We start from the raw sequence: 19068 nt of genomic DNA, 5'->3' as shown, positions 1-19068 counted from the left end.
GATACTACACTGTCACCACTGCTTATGCATTTGCTAAATTGGTTTTAGGAGAGAGAGAGTAAAAAAAAAAGAAAAAAAAACAGACAGAGCAATGTAATTATGGCATATCATAGATCCTAACAGCTGTTTGAGTCTCTGTTAAGCGCAGGGACACCGTCCACCGTCCACATTCGCCACAAACTGTTGTCATTAGAATAATGAAAAATAATCAATTAGCGTTAATTAATCGCTCTCTGACACACAACTGGCTGGAAGTGGATCCAGTGCAGGTCCAGCAGCAGCGTAGCAGCCTCTCTCCATACGGTGATTAACGTCGTTTCAGCCACACCTTACGCAGACAGGATTATCTCTCTCTCTATCTCTCTATCTCAATTTTTTTTCTATTAAGTGCAGCAGCAGATTTCCTGGACATATTGTGGGATAAATAAAGCATTATACAAATGACGCGGCGCCACGGCTGCTGCTGCTGCTGCTGCTCTTTTCCCAGCTACACCTGATGGACAGATGTGAGGAGGAGCGCCGGGCGACGTGGCGGCATAATTAAAAACTAAACCGCGGGATGCTCGGCCATCTGACATCAGCCCCCAGCAGCCATGACACCAGGAGGAGGAGGAGGAGGAGGAGGAGGAGGTGGGACAGTAGAGAGGGGGATCGGACCAATCAGAGGAGGTGAGGGCATATGGCTTTGGTCTCGGTAACCGTCCGATTGGACCCGATATTAATCCTGTTCGTTCCCAAACCTCAACCTCAAAACCGTGTTGTGTCAAGCTGTTTTTCGGGGCGGCTTATCGCGGCGGATCAACGGTCAGTGGCGTTTTTTTTAAACGATGTCGGCGCGTTGACGAAATGTAAAAAAGTTGTGCAGCACGTTAAGATCCAAAAGTGATAAAATAAAGTGTCGAAAAGTGAGTCCAACTCAGATAAAGTGGCGACCGAAGGCGACGCAACTCTGAGTTTAATTTCCAAACAAATCATAAACAAAGAAATTACCCCTCACAGCTTGTATGACCTCTCTGCTGGCAGCCAGCCACGCGGGAGAGAAAGAGGGAGAGACAGAGAGGGATTGTGGGAAAGAGGTTGTGCCTGCATGTGCATGTGTATGTGTGTGTATGTGTATGTGTGTGTGTGTGTGCGTGGCCTCATCCCTGACTGCTGAAACCTGGCAGACTGGGGGTTTAAATATTAACAAGCCACACATGGCCCTCCTCTTCTGCCGCGTCCCTGGATGGAAGGCAACAGCAGCTCGCTCCACCAAGACAAACACGTCGGCGGCCAGACATGCTGCAGGGGGTTTACATTTTAATGCCTTTGTTGGTTTTCCAAAATATGCTTCCATCTCATCCTGGACCGGCTCCCCCTTCAGGTCCACAATGCCAGGTGACGTCTATCATTCAAGGGCCCGCCGTGGAGTGGTGGAGGTGGTGCAGCGAGGGGAAGGGAGGGGAGGAGGAGGGGAGGTTGGGGGGTAAATTTGCCTTTATCAGATCTCAGAGACACAGAGAGAGAGAAAAAAAAAAAAAAAAAAAAGAAGAGAGCGGGGTGCACCATCTGTAGCCCCTCGCTCATCGCCCCCAACGATAATCTGTTGTGGATTTTTGTAAATGGTTAAGTGGGTGAGAGCGAGGACGTGAGGGCAGAGACACCCAGAGCTGAGAGGAACTTTAAAAACACACAGATTCACAGAAAAAGAAAAAGAAAAAGAAAGAAAAAAATGCTATTAAAGCGTCAAAGAAAGGGGGGAAACAAAGAAATAAAGAAGAGCTCAGAGTTTAATCGCACGTTCAAGGCTTGTTAATTAACAAGTTCCACCTTAACTAACACCCTGCTGCTCGCCGCAGCGGCAGCGGGACCGGGAACATGTGGCGGTCTGCAGGACTAATGAATAACCTTCAGACCTGCACATTCACAGAAACACTCATCAGATTCTCTTTAATCACCGCAGCGTCTTGAACTTTCAACTGCAACAGTCAAAATGTCTTTTTTTCCCCTCCTCCCCGCGCAGCCACTTAGTCTTACTCAATATTTACACCAGTCTGCTCTCAGGTCCTTCACAAGCAGCAGGGACGCACACCGCCGTCTCCTTAGAGTCCACGATTTCACTCTTTTTCAGGGCCGATACCGATAACGATTATTAGTAATCATCAAGAACACCGATAACCAATATTTATCTTTTGGTAAATTAAAAATTATTTGTCAAAATCTAGAATTACATTCCTTTGTACACTGTAAAAATCTGTGATGAAAAAGACTTTAAACTTTGGTAGAATAACACAAACACTCTAACATTAATCAGAGCCAAAGGAGCGCAAAGGAGTAATACATCTACTTTATAAATGTATTTAATAGGTTATTGGTTAAAAAAAAAACAGTTGATGGCGATTATCGTAAAAATGCAGAATATGGGCCGATACGTCTTACACACTCTGTAAGAGGTGATCGAGATGACTACGAGCTTTAAATCTGATCATATTTTTAATGAAAAACTCACCGAGCTGATAAAGCTCTGATCGACAGATGTGTGTTTATCAATCCGTATTTGAATATGAAGTATATGACACTTGTTAGAGACAAAACCACGTTCACATCTGGAAACATACACAGAGCGTATTTGGTGTAAATATTCCCTTGAAACCACTGTTTGTATTTGGGGCGATTTACTGCTTGGAATTTTGAAGGAAAATTTGATCTGATCTGGACCAAATGGACTGAGCGGTGTTCTTTCTCCTCTGCTCTGTTGCAGAGCGATTTCTAATAGAAAAACATGGGCAAAAACACATTTGGACTTTCTGCATCCACTCTTTTTTTATTTCCAGAAAAAACAAATAACTTCCTGTGGACTAAAGAAAATCTAAAGTGTTGCAATTATTATTACATGTAAATGGAAAATGTTCAGAAACAAAAAGAAGTGTGTGGAGCTGGAGCAGAGACCGGGATGATTCATTTGTGACTAAACCACAAACAGACTCTGTGATTATTATTAATCACTTCAGTCCCAGGTGAGACTGATCTTAGTCCTGCTCAAACACAGATCTTGTTCATGTTGGTGCCGTCTGTCACTCACACGCTGCTGCCGCTACCGCCTCGTTTGGTTTCTAACATGCGTTTGTTCACATGAAATTAATCTGTCTTTTCTCAGAACTCGTCTGTGTGTGTGTGTGTGTGTGTGTGTGTGTGATCCACATGCAGTCAACATGCTCACAGAGGATGTGGGAGCTCATGACTTCCTGTTTGAGGTTGTGTTGATGCGGTGTTGCTAAGCCACCGCTGGTGAACAACGAGGTAAACGGGAGGTGACGAGGTTGAGCAGATGTTTCACACCACTTCCCCTTCAGCGAGCGGTACGGCATCGAACCCGCTGAGTGCGTGCCGTGCGGCCCCCGACCCCGGCTTGCTGGTCGACAGTGGTCTGGTCTACGGTCAAAACTTCACGTGCACCGAGCCGCTGAGCTAACGATCCACCGTTGTTACAGAAACCAAAGTGTGAGGTTTAAGCTGGGTTTGCAACAACAGGATGTTTGCAATGGTGAGGATTTAAAAAAAACACACACACACCCATTTGTCACCACGTAAAACTGTCAAACCTGCAGCCACCATCAGATTTAGAGGAGAGGAAACACGTGACACCACTCTGCATCTCCATCTGTGCAAAACCAGTGTGAATGAATCAGCAGCTCTGAGTTACTCACCACGGTGCAGCACAGAGGCCAGAACCACCACATGAGGGCCAGGGCCACCAGGAGCAGCAGCACCAGGAAGACGATGGCCACCGCCAGGCCGTCCGACTGCACACAGCACAGAGACACGACACAAAGCAACAATTAACAACAAATACCTGTACATCCGAACAATATCAACTTTGGTTTTGATTCCTGAGAAGAAGCAGCTGTTTTCTAAACTATAACACAAGATATCAGACTGTTTATTAATCCCACACATGGGAAATGTGGTTGTTCCAGTAGCATTTGTAACATACAAGGTAAAAAAAGTAGAAGAATGTGTAAATATAGAGATTTAAAGACATTTAGTTATGTACCAAAATGTTTCAGGAATATATATATACAGTTATTTACAAGAATAGAACAAAACTATATACACAGTGTTGGTAGTTGTAAGGCATAAGAAAGTATTACACAGATGGGAAGTTTTCTTTTTATTCTTCTTTGCTCCTGTTTTTAAACTCTGTGTTTTTGTTTTTATGCTGTTTTTTTAAAATGTTTTGTCTTTATGTAAAGCACATTGAGTTGCCTTGGTATGAAATGCACTATATAAATAAAGTTGCCTTGCCTTGCCTAAAGCAGTAAGGTGTACAGTTTGTATAGTTATATAACTACTGTGGCTTCCCCAAGTTTTGTTAAATGTGGTGAATTGACACCAATAAACAAGAGTCTATTATGATTACTGCAAAGAAGAAAAGATTTTGTTCCGTTTCAGGAGGAGGAAGAGGAGCAACAGACCATCACGCAATTTAACCACAGCATGAGAGACTGAAACTTCACATGAGGAACTCTGAGTTATTTCTGAAACCAGAGCGAGGAGCTTCAGTTAACGTTAACTCACACATGTGGACGCGGTGATGGTGTGGGAGGCCGAGATGAAGGACTTGCCGTGGTTCAGGCTGACGAGAACCTCCATGGTCCTGAGGAGAGAAAAAAAAACGTTGTTGAATCAGTGTCGGCACGGTGGCCCAGAGGGCTCAACGTGATGCAAACTCACAAAACATCTCTGTTTATAATAAATATAAGGCTACGAAAACCCAACAAATGTTGTTTTATAGCTTTTATACACTTGTAATAATACATTCATGGGTAGTATATTCAGATTTTGCCAATAAACCTTGACAATTATTACACACTGAACCTTTAACACCAATTGTTTCCTATGCAATGCATCAATTTGAGTCATTTTAGGCTGTAAATTTAAGAACGTGACATGTTTCTGCAGGAAAACTAGAGGAATCCTGCAGAAATATTAGGTTAAATGCACCATAAATACATAATATGACTTATAACCTATCTGTCTTTGATTATAAATGTCCACGTTCAACACTAGACATCAGGCCCAAGTTGATACTTTCCATCTAAACTGAACGACTAAATAGAATTCCTGTCCAAATGTTCATCCATGTTGGACAAAAAATGTTGTCAATCATGTGGTTTTTCAGTCAAGGACTTTAATATTCAGGATAAACACCACAACTCTGTGTCTTTTAGTCACATATTCAAGTCAAATTTGACATTTTTTTTCACATTGAAATATCAAAATCAGCATCTGCCTCCGAGGTCAAACGTTGCATCGGCTGCAACTCGTGGCTTCCAGTTGCAGAATAAAGGGCTAAAATTGTTGCCATTGTCTGAGGAGCAAATCCTGTTTAAAGAGGAGTAACAAGTCTCAATGAGGAGCACAATGGGCGCAAACTGAGAGGGAGGAAATCCTCTCATTATCACGGCCGTCAGCGCGTGTCTGGATGAAGTAATCGGACCGGCGGTAACAAGGCTCGTGAACTCCTATGACTTATTTAGAGGTGGTGGTGGTGGTGGAAGGGGGTAGGGGGGGGGAATGCGAAGGCCAAAATGGGTGCAATTAAAAAACCCTAATGATGAACGGCACCGCAATTTCCATATGTCTATTACGCCCAATCCAATTACCACAGGTTTAATGAGAATTCAGGATATGGAACAAGTGAAACGCCTGAAATCCTCCCTTCAACACACACACACATTGAAAGAATGAAAAAAAAAAAAAAAAAAAGACAGAGTGAGGAGAGAAAGAAGTCGGCGGAGTGGTGTTATTGTGTGTGAGGGGGCCAGCTGTGAGTGTGTGGTAGCGTACAGGGGAGGCCTGCATAAAAACCGGTGCTGCAGAATAATAACAAGAGAGCTCTCTTTGCTTTGGATTTAGCCCGAGGCAGAGCCCTGGGCCGCTAATTCTCCTGTGGTTCAGAACAGATGAGCAACCAGACCATGTGTCCATTACTATGCACTGTATTCTAAATAGTCTGAACTGACTCCTTTGCACCTTTCCTTATTCACCCGCGCTAAATATTTAAAAAGAGGACTTGAAAAACCAGATGCACTTTGACACTCTGACTTGTTGATGCCTCCACTTTATTTGCTTATTGTTTTTATACGATTTGATTCTGTTGTTATGTTTGTCCTACATTGTGTTATTATTAATTCATGTGTTGCAGATTTTTTCTTTTGTTCCCCAACGTCTTTAAATCGGGAGCTCCCAGTTCTCTTTTAACTCGTGCTCCTGAGAGGTGAACGATCACAAAGTTTGATCCCCGCGGCTTCTCTGGTCCTTGGGGAAGATGCTTACATGTAGATGAACCTGTTGCCGATTTTATTTAGCTGAAGCCGACTTCCATTTCCGCCAAAAACTTGAGAATCACACCAATCACAAACAGTTTTTTGTACAAACACGGGCTGAACGTGATGGCGACAGAGAAGCGCAGCTTTTGTTTACATGCAACAGAAGAGCAGCGTAACGTCGTAGCATTGGCCGAGTGGCTATACAGATACCAGACACTCTCAGATTTTCTTTGCAAAACCAACAGAGGTCCTTGGACGCCATCGCTCCTCCAAAACTACAACAACCACATTTGGTGACATGTTTTCCATTGCTCATCTGGATCAATGCTCCGATTGGTTTAGAGGTCTGTCCAGTTACACACGGAGGCATCGTGATCTTCGTTGGTTAGAGGAAGTCGGAGGTCAATACACCTTCCCCGGATCGGTATTAGCCAGGCTAGAAAGATGCTGAACCCTATTATGAGACAGAGTTGTTCTAGAGGTAAATTCATGCAAAACCACTGATGGGTGTTCCCGTCGGGGACAGTTTTTCATCAAGCAGTCTCTGTATTTCCCTCTAAAACAACTCTGTCTGGTAACGTTGTGTTATTATCTCATAGCGTGGTGAATGTGCAGGTCACAACTTGTCCACCAGAGCGTTTTGGAGTTGTTGGATTGTGTATTTGATGAGTTTGATGAAGGAAACCAAGAAATCCCATTAGCCTCCGTAGCGTAGCTCTGAGCATCTCACGGCTCTGCTCCGCCGTTCTAAAAATAGCTTGCACCGACAATTAAAGGCAACGAACCTACTGCTATAACCATAGGGATTATTGCAATGGGCCAATTTGCCAAAATGTTGAACTATCCCTTTAAGTGTAATGCATGTTGTGTATGTCTAATGTCAAATGACTCCTACAATATGATCTCGCAAATTAATTATAATTTTGTGTGTATGTGAATAAAGCACTACTACTACGACACTAAGGAAAAAACGACTTCTGCTGCATGAAACTGTAGCAATCACAAACTGGCCTCGTCGCCTCTTTGTGAAACCCAAACTCCACAGGCCTCTGCAGCTCAGCGAAGCCGCTCGCTCGGGGTCTTTTGCATGTTAACTAAAGTGCTGGTGCTGAACGGGTGAGGGGAGAGGCTAATTCAGTCGACACCCTCAATCCGTGATAATGGTGGGCAGGTTGTTAATCAAGCTGGAGGTGTGGACCCCGGTGTGTGAAGGAGGAAAGCTCCCAAGCGAGTTAGACTGACGAACGCCCACCCGCCCTCCCCTCCCTTTCCCTCCCTTTCCCTGACATCGCTGGACATCTTTAACGCACCACGACCCACCCATCCACCCAACCAGGCCTTTCTCTTTTTCTCTTTCTTTCCTCCCCCCTTTCTCTTTCTCCTTGAGACAGCGGCTGCTAATTTAGCGAGTTACTGTTGAGTAGGCAGAATCTGCTCCTGCACTCAGGCATAAGTCATAGATGCTCTTCTCTTTTTCAGCCTTTATTTCCAGGAATGTTACCAAAAGAATGACAACATCCATTACAGCGGTAATATTACAATTAGTGCTGGAATGTTTAGTCAGTCTATTGGTCACTCGACAGAAAATCAATCTCCTGCTAATCGACTGTTTCTGTCAGTGGAAAGATTTCACATGACGTCCTCGGTGCTGCAAACTCAAATACACAGGGCGTACCTTCTCCATCTAAACAACAATAAAGAGTTTCTGGGTTCGGATTCCTTAAGTCAAGTTCAGGAAATCAAACTGATCCCAGAAAGCAGCGTTTTTCCAATGCTGTTGGGGAAATCTGATGATGCTGCTAACCTTTATTTCTATTGTCTCTTTGATAACAAGCTTTTTTTCCCAGCAGTTGAATAATCCTCATCTCCAAAACAAACAGACAAGTGGATAAAAACCAGTAGAAACTACAAATAATGTTGTTTTTTCTGCAACACAGGAGGAGCTGAGACGACTTAACTATTGTGTCTTCTATAGGTAGCGATTTTCCGGAGGTTTTTACCGCCATCACAACAACAAATGAACCGGGGGATAAAACCCTGTAGACACAATAGCTGGGTTTCCATTACAGGTTTCGCAAAATAAAAGCGATATTTCTGAAATTTTGACAAAGTACAACTGCTATTTGCAAGTGTTTCCATTGAAAGGTGTTTTGCGAATGAGTCGAGATGGATGTAAGCATCTTGCATTTCCATGTGTTTCCAGGTGTTGGGACAGTGATCTCAGCTGCCGCTACAGCTGTTGATGTTATTGTTTTTAACAGAAGACGAAGGCAGCGCTTGATTGCTCAAAGGCAAAGCCCTTCATGTGTGGCAGCATCCACGAATAAGGGATTTCTGGGAGAGGATTGGGAATGCAGATGGATGACCCGGGATACGTTCAATGAGCTGTTGATGTTCTCGAACCGAAATAAGTGTTTCCATAACACTTTGATTTGATTTGATTTGATTTGAATTTGAGAGGTTTTCCAAAATGTAGGTGTTTCCATTACCAGTTTTTAATTGCGATATTTAAGTTTTGCGTATTTCTAGGGGTAATGAAAACACACTGAAAGAAGCAGTTTTCACATCAGTGATTCTCCGATGCTCTCCAGTGTCTCCAGCTGCTGGGAGATCGGCTGTCCAACATTCAACATCAGCTTCTCCAGATGTCTGATGGCAAAAAGCCTTCGTCTGGTTTAAATCACCAATGTGTAGAAGTGTATAAACTGTAAAATGTGACTTAGAACCAGACAACTGTCCATTTGGAGCTTCTGGTAGGCAACGACACGCGCAGAAGATATGATGTCACTGACAGGCAATCTAATTACACCATGATTAAAATCACAGATTCCTCTCAGTTTGAGAATTTCTGGAAATATTTAGGGACAAAACTCTAACATATTTATACTTTTCAATCTAGGAAAGTTAAGTTCAATTTAAAGTGGATATACGAGCAAAACACAAGGGTTAAAAAGTGTAAAAAAAAAGGCGAGTGAGCTAGTCTTTTTAAAAAAGCTGTATGAATAATTGAAAACAACACTCCCTGTCATTTAACTTTAGTGCAGTGAGTGACAGTGAGGCGGGAGCTGCAGCTGCTCGGTGGGTCGCTGCTTGTGTTTGAGTAAATGGGAGATGAGAGGGCCGATCGTCACGGGGGCCGAGGGATCACTCAAAATTTGGGCAGAGGAGCGACGCGGGCTCCCAGGGACACCAGTTGAATGGCAGAAGGCTTCTTCTTCTTCGCCGCAGATCTCTGGCAGTGAGTCGGGAGAAAGAAAAAAAAAAAAAACTTTGTCCCTTGGCTCGATATAATGTGTCAGAAAGTAGCTAGGCCCCGCGGTGACACTAAGCTTTGGTGATGCGATACAGCTGGAGAGGCTGACAATGGTGACGCTAATGGCTTTTCAAACTTCGCTTAAAGATGTGGAAATTGAGGAGGTTGAATAATTCACAGCAGAGCATATGCGACGCCTGTCACTCGGCATCCAGCAGGAGCCATCACTCTCTGCTCTCTGAGTTTGTGCCGCCGATGCCGCTGAACTTCTGACGGGAGGCGATGATGGGAGTCACGGAGCCCGGGACCAGATCAGTGAAGTTGTTGCTCCAGAGCGACGCTCCAACGCTGAAACTAGCGGATGGTTTTTCTGGCACGGCAGCTGGTGACTTCAGTCTGTTGCACGACACGATGTCTTAACTACACATCTTCAAATACGTACTGTCTTTTTTTCCAATTGACCCATTTCCTTCCAATTTTCTACCCGTTTACTTCTATTAATTAACTCATTTACTAATGAGATGTGCAACAGCAAATCTGCATTACCTTTGTCAATATGATAATCCAACTAAGATTAGTTTTATAATCTATAAAGGCTATAATTAGTCTAATCTGTAACTCTATGAACTATACTTAGATATTTGGATCGTCAATTAGTGTAATTATTTTGTTATTTTTTATTATTTCCTGTTATCTTGGATAATGTTCAGATTTCAAGGTCCAAATCTCTCACCAGATTTATATCTGTGAATGTCCATTAATATGATTTTATTATCATTTCTATCTATGGAAATAATGACTGGTACAACATCAGTAAAGTGTATGTATTTATTTTGGTTCAGTACAACATATCTGCAACTTATAACTATAACTCTATTGTAATGATAGAAATTGTGCAACTTGATTATATTTTCATCACTATTATATGTATATGTAAGGAATCTTGAAAACAGCTGGTTTATTATCATACATAAAGCAAGTTTCTAATCAATTCTCAGACAGTAGAGAAAATGAGTGGAAATCAAGGTCTGAGCTCCACTACTTTAGTCTTTACTTTTAAATTGTGAGATGAATCCAGATCAAACTGTCACATGTGGAGCTAGTTCAAAGTGGAGGTCACTCCCTGGATTCAAGTGGAGGCTCCAGATTATTGATTATATTTATGTGTAATGATATTGCAAGTTTAAGATCAGACGAGCCTCCTCCGCGCCGAGACAGAGCTGCAGCTTGGTCATGTCACAGCCACATGGAGGACAGTCAAACAACAGGACATTTCTATCACAAACATCTTCACATCCTCCCACCGGAGCAGATGGGAGCGCTGCAGCAGCTCCGGTGGGAGACGAAGCGCTTTAATTATTGACGAGCATTAGCGTTTAGCTATACTGTACCTGCTTTGTAAAGCAGGTGTCGCCTCCCCGCTCAGTTATTCCTCGCCCTGCACCGTTATTGTGAAAACACCAGGTGAGGACATGCTGCTTGCAAGAGCGCAGCCACTTAACCCCTCCATCGACGCTCCCCAGTGGGGAAAGGGAGGAGGGAGGAGGAGGAGGGAGGATGCAGGGTCTCCTGATGGAGATGAGGGGGAGGAGGAGGGAAGGGAAGGAAGGGGATGAGCAGATGCCAGCGTTTCAAGCCTGATGCCACAGCTGTCAGCGCAGATGATGCCGCTCCATGAGTGCTCCTACACAGCTCAATGACCAACTGAGGACACAGCGATTCCTGGACATGGAGCCGTGGACCGCTCCGGGTCCCCGGTGGGACGGAGAGGCTGCGGCTTCCTCGGAAATATGTCCCCCAGCCATCAACGTCTGTGAGGTCAACACAGGAGTTCACAGAGGAGGAGGTGGTGGAGGAGGAGGAGGAGGCCCCATGTGGACCAGACATGGTTAAAAAGCGGGAACGAGGGGAAGGAAGGAAACGTGCCATGAAAAGGTGATTCTTCCTCGGCTGACTTGAGCCGTGTTAACGTGGGCGCCCAGTGCAGCGGCGGTGGCGGCGGTCGGCCCGGTGGCGGCGGTGATGGGAGCAGCGGTTGGCAGACAGATGGACGGAGACGGAAGTTCCCGGGCTGCGGCTCCGGCGCGGCGGTGCAGGTGGCCCGGGGTGCAGGGATTGTCAGTGCATGGTGAATTATTTAAATGGGGAGCGTGGAAAAGGGAATGGCTGCATCTGTCGCACATCCTTTTAAAGCCCCTCCAACAGATGTGTTTACTCGCCGCCCCGTACCAGCTAACTGCTTAATGGGTCACCACCGGCAGCCAAGAGTTAATTAAGCAAGGCCTTCTGCAAATGGCGGCCGCAGCAGCAGCAGCAGCAGCAGCAGCAGCAGCAGCTCAGGTCCTATCGGCCCCGTGGTTTACAGATGTAGACGCTCAAGTTCATCTTTTTACTGTAACAAGAGCAGGAGATGATGTTCTGCTCTGTTGGGTTTTTGAGCGCGTCTGCAGAAGCTGCTTCTGTTCAACCAGCTGTGTTCAATAATCTAGCTTTTTTTTCCTTTGCATCGATCAAGAGAAAAATCAAGTGACTGCACAACTGTGGGAAGAAAAAATGCTTTTTAAAAATAGCTAAAGATAAAAATCCCCTTCATCAAACTAGTGTATATGTATAATTATGCCTGAAATTTAAAGAAATACATTTTTCTTCAAGAAAAAATTGCATTTTATCTTATTTTTTAAATGCTAAAATTATTCAAGGTTCAAAAACCATCAACTGTTTGTATAATTGAAAAATGTACTGATTAATACATCTAGTAAAAACAAAAGAAATGTGACAAATCTTCTGGTTTTCTTGACTTGATGATCTCACATCTCAACAATGTGAAATGTGAACGTATCACCCTGCATCAGTATTTTAAAAGACAAATAATGATGATTGATGAGTGACAATAATGATTAAATAATCAAAAACTAAGTGATGCATTCATCCATAATGAGAATATCTGTTAGTTGTCGTCCTATTTACTGTTTTCAAACAGGTAACCATGAGCTAAACTGTGTTAATAAATGGAAATAAACTAAACAAACCAAGTACACGTGTGCGTGTTTACAGTATCTGTGTGTTAATGTGTGTGAATGAATCAGTGTTCACATTCTCCTGTTGAGCAGCAGACAGAAACTCTTCATCTCTCTCTGCCAAACAGCCCAGGTGGAACAGTTTGACTGTGTGTTTGTCCAGACTCATGTAACATATGCAGAGAGGACTTTGAAGGAATTTAATAAAAGATGTGTTTTGTGTTTTTTTTTTGGCAAAGTGACTCGAGTGTTTTAATTTCTTTAGAGAGAGAAAGAATATGTTGTCTCTTCACTTCAGAGACTAATATCACAGAGTAGACAGGAGAGGACAGTCACTGCTCACCTGACAGCTGACTTCCTGGCTGTTCTGGGGTCAGAACGGCCATTGAGCTGAGACTATCTTTACTACATACAAAACACAACTTAAAGAGTAAAAAAAAAGAAAAAGACAATCTAAATTGAGCTGTTGACGACTCCAACAGCTCAAAACGAACAACTAACAACTAACAAAAACGGAACCTAAAAGCCCAAATGAGGACGAGACAGATAAAGAGATGTCACTATAACAAGGACAACGACATATTTTGGGAACTCTGGTACAAACGGTGCAACAAAAAAACACCTGAAGAAACTAAATAACTCCACTTTAATCTTTTTTTCTTTTGAATGAGTCGTCTATCTTGTTTTGTTTTTTAAATCTACGTTATTTTGAAACCGTTCCTTCATTTTCTCTAATTGATCATTTATTAATTCTAGTACTTTTTCTATTATGATCACATAATGCTTGACATTTAACTTTAACTTAATGCATAGCTAGTGCATACTGTACCTGGGAGTTGTGAAACAGGAATATACAAACGTTGTATTGAATGGGCTCTATGCACAGCTCCACTACTTCCCGAACTTAATGCTGTTCCTTTATTTCCTGTTTTTAATCCAGGTGTGTCTGAGTAGTCACAATGGTCAGACATACCTGGATTAATCAGTTTGTCCAATAATGTAAAACAGGAAATAAAGGAGCAGCATTAAGTTCAGGAAGTAGTGGAGCTGTGCATAGAGCCCATTGAACTGAATTGAACTGAACGATCAATGAAAAACTTGAAAGAAAAAAAGAAACAGGGATCTCTGAGCTAAAAGCTAAAAAACAACATGTTTTGTGAGGTTTGACCTTTGACTCGTGACAAAATCTCATCAGTTCGTTGTTGATTCCATGTGAATATTTGTGTTACTGAGAAATCACTGACGCTTTTCAACCCTGAAAACACACACATACACACATACGTAACGCCTCATGCCCTGGTTTATCGCTGCCGTACACACACACACACACAGAGACACAGCTACAGTGTTTTGGGGTGGATATAAACACATCACACTGAGCAGTTGTGGATTATCTGAGGTGAGGGGTTCAGGCTGACAGCGTCGTCCTGCGATACATAATCTTGTTTGGGAGCCCGAGGACCTTCAGGAGCCAGCGGCGCTCGTAATCATACATTTTTGATTGGATTGCAGTCGGCGAGGACATGAAAATCTGTTGTTCCATCTAGAAGGCCTTAGCGATCATCTGTTACGGTTTGGGATTAAAAAATAAATAAATAAAAAGGAGGAGAGATGACGTCGGGAAGTCAAACAATAGCGACGCATATTTACACTGTTTCCACTTGAATCTTTGAGCGTTGTATGGGATGTACAGTATGTATGTATGGGCTGTTTTTTCCTCCGTCGGCCTACATCTCTACAATGTTTACCGCGTCGACTTCGCTCATCCCCTCAGCTACTGTTTTAACATACAGGCGATTTATAGATTTAGGGATTGTTGATCTGCACATAGACGACGACGTAAAAGCAGCAGGCGACATAATGTAACGTCATGCACGCAAAAAACAACAAGATAAATGTAAGAAAGATGTAGATAAATAAGAAAAACAGAGACAAATCGACAGAGATAGAGAGGAAGAGGAAGAGAGGAGCTTTAGACAAGAAACTAAAAGAGGAAACGAGAGTCCTGATGTTGGCGATGTGAAACACAGGAAGTATTAGTGAACATCTGAGCGTGTGTGTGTGTGTTTGTGGGTTTGTGGTTTTACACGAGAAAACCATTTAATTTTAGATTTTATTCAGATGCTGAGTTCACTGTCTGATGTCTATAACTGAAATTTCGCACTGACCTCACCTCACATCAGCAACACATCGGTTAATACGGAAAACTCACGTCATGAGGATATTACTCTACTGTACTTTACTCCTGCTGTTCCTTCAGTTCACTATTGTTTATGAGCTCTAAATAACCATATTCCTCCGATTATTAAAAGGCTGTGCATGTTAAAAACGGTTTTATTTTACTGCCGCTGTTGGATCTTGGCAGGAGACCTGAGGTTCAACACATGAAGACGATTGTAATTTATGATAATGTCTCGTTTATGTCGGATGACTTGTTATTTTTGGCGTCTTCCCACCATTGTTTTTTACCACTTTTAGGACCGAAAACGGCACTTTAAAATGTTTTGACATCATGTCAGAGTCAGAAAAACAGGACAGTTAAATGAGTTAAATGTTCTCCAGCTGATCCAAGCAGCGTGAGCGACAGGATGTCAATTAAGAGCTCAGATAGTTGATATAAGAGGGAAATAAGAATTTTTAAAAAGCTGAAATAGTCTCGTTGAGGAGGTATCAGACCATTATCTGGCTGATAGTGATGTCATTATGTTTAATTAAAAAAAAAAACTTACTGTCCGACTTCATAGAGCCGTGGTGCAGGACACAGCAGGTAATCATTGCGCACTGCGCTCGGCTTCTGATCTGCAAAATCAAAAAAGGACAACATATTAATAACAACTCAGATTTAATGCTTTAAAAAAAGGTAAAAACCCATTCCTGGGGAAATGAAACACACAGTTAATTGTTTGTTTGTTTGTTTTTAATCTTCAGAGACTTTGCTTTTATGTTTTATGAGCAAATGCTACTTTTTTTTTTTTTTGCTGTTTCATTATTATTAATCTTGAAATAAACACTAAACCTGAACCTCGGGAACATTATTTCATTGGACAAAAAAAACACAATTATGATGAGCCATATTCAAAAATCATTATCCATTCAGTTTTATTTGAAGAATATTTCAATTTCCAACAGGCCGACAATCTTCCTACTAACTCTGTCAAGTTTAAATAAGTTTTTGAAGTTGAGATATTTAAATATGTAGTGTGATTACAAAGCAGCTCTAGGTTCTATATCAATTAAAGTATCAGAGAAATGCACTGTATTCAGAAACTGAGCCTTAAAACCAGCTGTCGGGACTTCCTGTCACTTTGTGATGTCACAACGTAGCAGTCACCCAAAGCCCCGCCCCCTCCCCTCACCACCTGGACCCACCATCCATCCAACACTTTGCAGGTTTTGGTTTCTCTGGGTGCTTTTTTATACTGAAATCTGCTCTATTTTTATTGGATCATTAGTTGGTCGATTCAGATTATTGATTATTTTCTCTCTCTCTCTCTCTTTTTTTTTTTTTAAATCTCTGCTCAGCTCTCCGACTGGTTCAGTGGTGGAGAAGCCTCGGAGCATCTGTTCCACATATGCGCTGCCTGTTTCATAGTCGCCATGATGCCTGTCCATAATTATAAGGTGGCCCCACTGTTAAAAAAGGTCTGGACTCAACACATGCAAAAGCCAACGAGGGAATAAATAGCCCCAAGTGGGCAAATGTGAGACAGCCGAGACTGAGAAAGGACTAACAGGGAGACATCTGCTAATGGCCACTTACTTCCTGATTCGAGACGAGAGTTATTTTTTAACTGGAAAAAAATATGCTCGGGTATTTTAGTCAAGATGAAATGATGACAAATAAAAAAGAAAAAAAAAATCAAAAATAACTTGTCAAACAGGGAAGTGTTGTCATTGGCAGTCATCGATCCCACAGATCCTACGGCCAAATGAGCGCTCGAAGAGACGGGCGCTCGGTGCCAAATCCTGTTTGCTTCCTGAATTTTTTTTTTTTTTTTCAACAGAACAGACTGCAAACTCAAAAATAAGGAGCACAGTGACCTACATCGCTTCTTTTCTTCTGCTGTAATTAACATGACATAGATAAGGAAGCTGCTGTGAGGTTTTTTTTTGCTTTTGCAGTTCTTGACCTCCGAGCAGCGACGCTCTGCAGCGAGGGTAAGAAGAAGAAGATGATGAAGACTCCCTGAGTTATATATATACAGTATATATGAATAAATCCTCCCTGTTTCCTCAGAGATTTGAACATGTAAGGAACATTTAACAGATCACAGTCGCTGGGGGAAAAATAAAAAGGGTGGAGGGTTTGTGTTTCTGCATGTTCGCAAGTCCGTGGCTCTGGGGAGAAACTTCAAATCAGATTGGAGGAAGGCCACTATCACTATCAGGAAGCAGACAGTTTACTGAGTTCATCCTGTGGCCTTGTCCACATTATCCTGGACAAATAGCTTGCGCACAGGATGAAAGTGTGAAAGTTTTATCTTCTGCTCTTGGAAAAACGGCAGAAAACCTCCCTTAAAATTTCACTCTATGAGCTTCCGGCCATCTGATATGGTTTGAAGGTTTTGTATAGCTGCAGTGGACGAAGGAGCAACAGTTTGATGTTGTGTTGCATGCAAACTGACTCATTTATTTTCACTGCATTTTTTTTTTTATTTGAATATTTTGGACTTCTCCTTTCCTGTGTGAAAAAATGACGCCACTTTTGTCAACACAAAACACCAACATGGCTCCAGTTTGACCATTAAATAAACTAAACTGTATCAGTCTGAAGCTCATCATCGTCGTTGAACTCACCGATGGTTTTGTGGTCGATTATGAAGCTGCAGACGACGCCTTCGTTGCTGCGGCCGAGCGTGAAGCCGTTCCCTCTGAGGACGATATCGAAGGACTCTGAGGAATGTAAACAAACACGAGGCAGGAGATGAGGGCGGAGGCCGCAGAGCCACACACGGTTCATTTCTGTCGGGGTCGTTTGCTGATTGTGCAGACTGAACATCGCTCTTCATCTTCTTTACATGTTTTTACTGCGTGCAGAAGAGTTTGAACCTTTGTAACGTGTGATGTGTTGATCTGAGCTGTTTGCTGCTGCACACAGAGGAACTTTAAATTGTCTCTTTTCAACCGCCACCACCTTAAAGGGATAGTTCAACATTTTGGCAAATTGGCCCATTGCCATAATCCCTATAGTCATAGCAGTAGGTTCGTTACCTTTAATTGTCAAGTGCAAGCTATTTTTAGAACGGCGGAGCAGAGCCGTGAGCTGCTCAGAGCTACACTATGGAGGCTCATGGGATTTCTTGGTTTCCCTCATCAAACTCATCAAATACACAATCCAACAACTCCAAAACGCTCTGGTGGACAAGTTGTGACCTGCACATTCACCACACTATGAGATAATAACAGAACGTTACCAGACAGAGTTGATTTAAAGGGAAATTCATGCAAAACCGCTGATGTGCGTTGCCTTCAGGGACAGTTTTTCATCAAGCAGTCTCTGTATTTACCTCAACAACAACTCTGTCTGGTAACGTTCTGTTATTATCTCATAGCGTGGTGAATGTGCAGGTCACAACTTGTCCACCAGAGCGTTTTGGAGTTGTTGGATTGTGTATTTGATGAGTTTGATGAGGGAAACCAAGAAATCCCATGAGCCTCCGTAGCGTAGCTCTGAGCAGCTCGCGGCTCTGCTCCGCCGTTCTAAAAATAGCTTGCAGTGACAATTAAAGGTAACGAACCTACTGCTCTAATTATAGGGATTATGGCAATTGACCAATTTGCCAAAATGTTGAACTATCCCTTTAATGAAGGTGGCCCTCTCAGGTCCTGAGGTATGAGCTCAACATTTGGACCAGTGCTTCCAGTGGAAACTTCATAAAACTCCTGATGAACTGTCTTAAAACAGACGCTGCTAATTCTAAAGGAGCACGAGCCAAAGAAGCCGCTGATTGAGGGCGTTAACAGGGTGGTTTTTTTTAAAAAGCTGCCAAACTTTTAATAATTCTGATTTTTCTGACGTTCAGTGGTGAGTTCTGCGACTCCGCTGACAGCCGATGTGCAGCCAGATGATTTACAGCGGCCCACATCCAGCTCGCTCCTTATCTCAGAGCAGACCAGCTCCCTCCCCACCGTCTGAAAAAAAACTACTGAGACATCTTTCCAATTACTCTTGGAAAGATGTCTTAAGTTCAGCGAGGGAGGGAGGGAAGGAGGGAGGAATTCCTGCAGAGGATAAATCTCACTGTGCCGGGCTCCGGAGGATCCACTCACCGTTCACACAGACACTGGAGGGCTCCACTGTCAGGATCTCTGTGCACGATCGCTTTAATATCTGCAGGATGGGGGAAGAGGAGGGGAAAGAGGGGGGAGAAAAAAACAAAAATAAAATGGGTTACATTATGGCTTGAGGGCCAAGAATAAATACATCAACTTCCTGGCCGTTATCAGCTCTGTCAAGTTTAGAAAATAGATTAAGGCTGCAACACCT

General features: G+C 42.8%; 1 protein-coding gene and 1 long non-coding RNA gene across 3 annotated transcripts in view; both read right to left on the bottom strand.

Moving 5' to 3' along the window:
- Positions 1 to 19068, bottom strand: part of LOC146980968 (uncharacterized) — a 330839-nt gene that overhangs the window by 201478 nt on the left and 110293 nt on the right. The gene's annotated exons all lie outside the window — the stretch shown is intronic.
- Positions 1 to 19068, bottom strand: part of antxr2a (ANTXR cell adhesion molecule 2a) — an 83693-nt gene that overhangs the window by 47787 nt on the left and 16838 nt on the right. Inside the window, exons 8-12 of the mRNA XM_085785885.1 lie at positions 18852 to 18912; positions 17379 to 17474; positions 15311 to 15380; positions 4558 to 4636; positions 3687 to 3782 (exon numbers count right to left, since the gene is read on the bottom strand). Coding sequence (XP_085642011.1) covers positions 3687 to 3782; positions 4558 to 4636; positions 15311 to 15380; positions 17379 to 17474; positions 18852 to 18912 — 402 coding nt within the window. The remainder of the gene's footprint in view (positions 1 to 3686; positions 3783 to 4557; positions 4637 to 15310; positions 15381 to 17378; positions 17475 to 18851; positions 18913 to 19068) is intronic.

Source organism: Trachurus japonicus, chromosome 9 (assembly GCF_045865225.1).
Source record: "Trachurus japonicus isolate A0001 chromosome 9, Traja_1.0".
In the NCBI taxonomy this organism is placed as follows: Eukaryota; Metazoa; Chordata; class Actinopteri; order Carangiformes; family Carangidae; genus Trachurus; species Trachurus japonicus.
The sequence above is the reverse complement of the archived record's forward strand: the minus strand, read 5'-3'. Positions and strand labels throughout refer to the sequence as shown.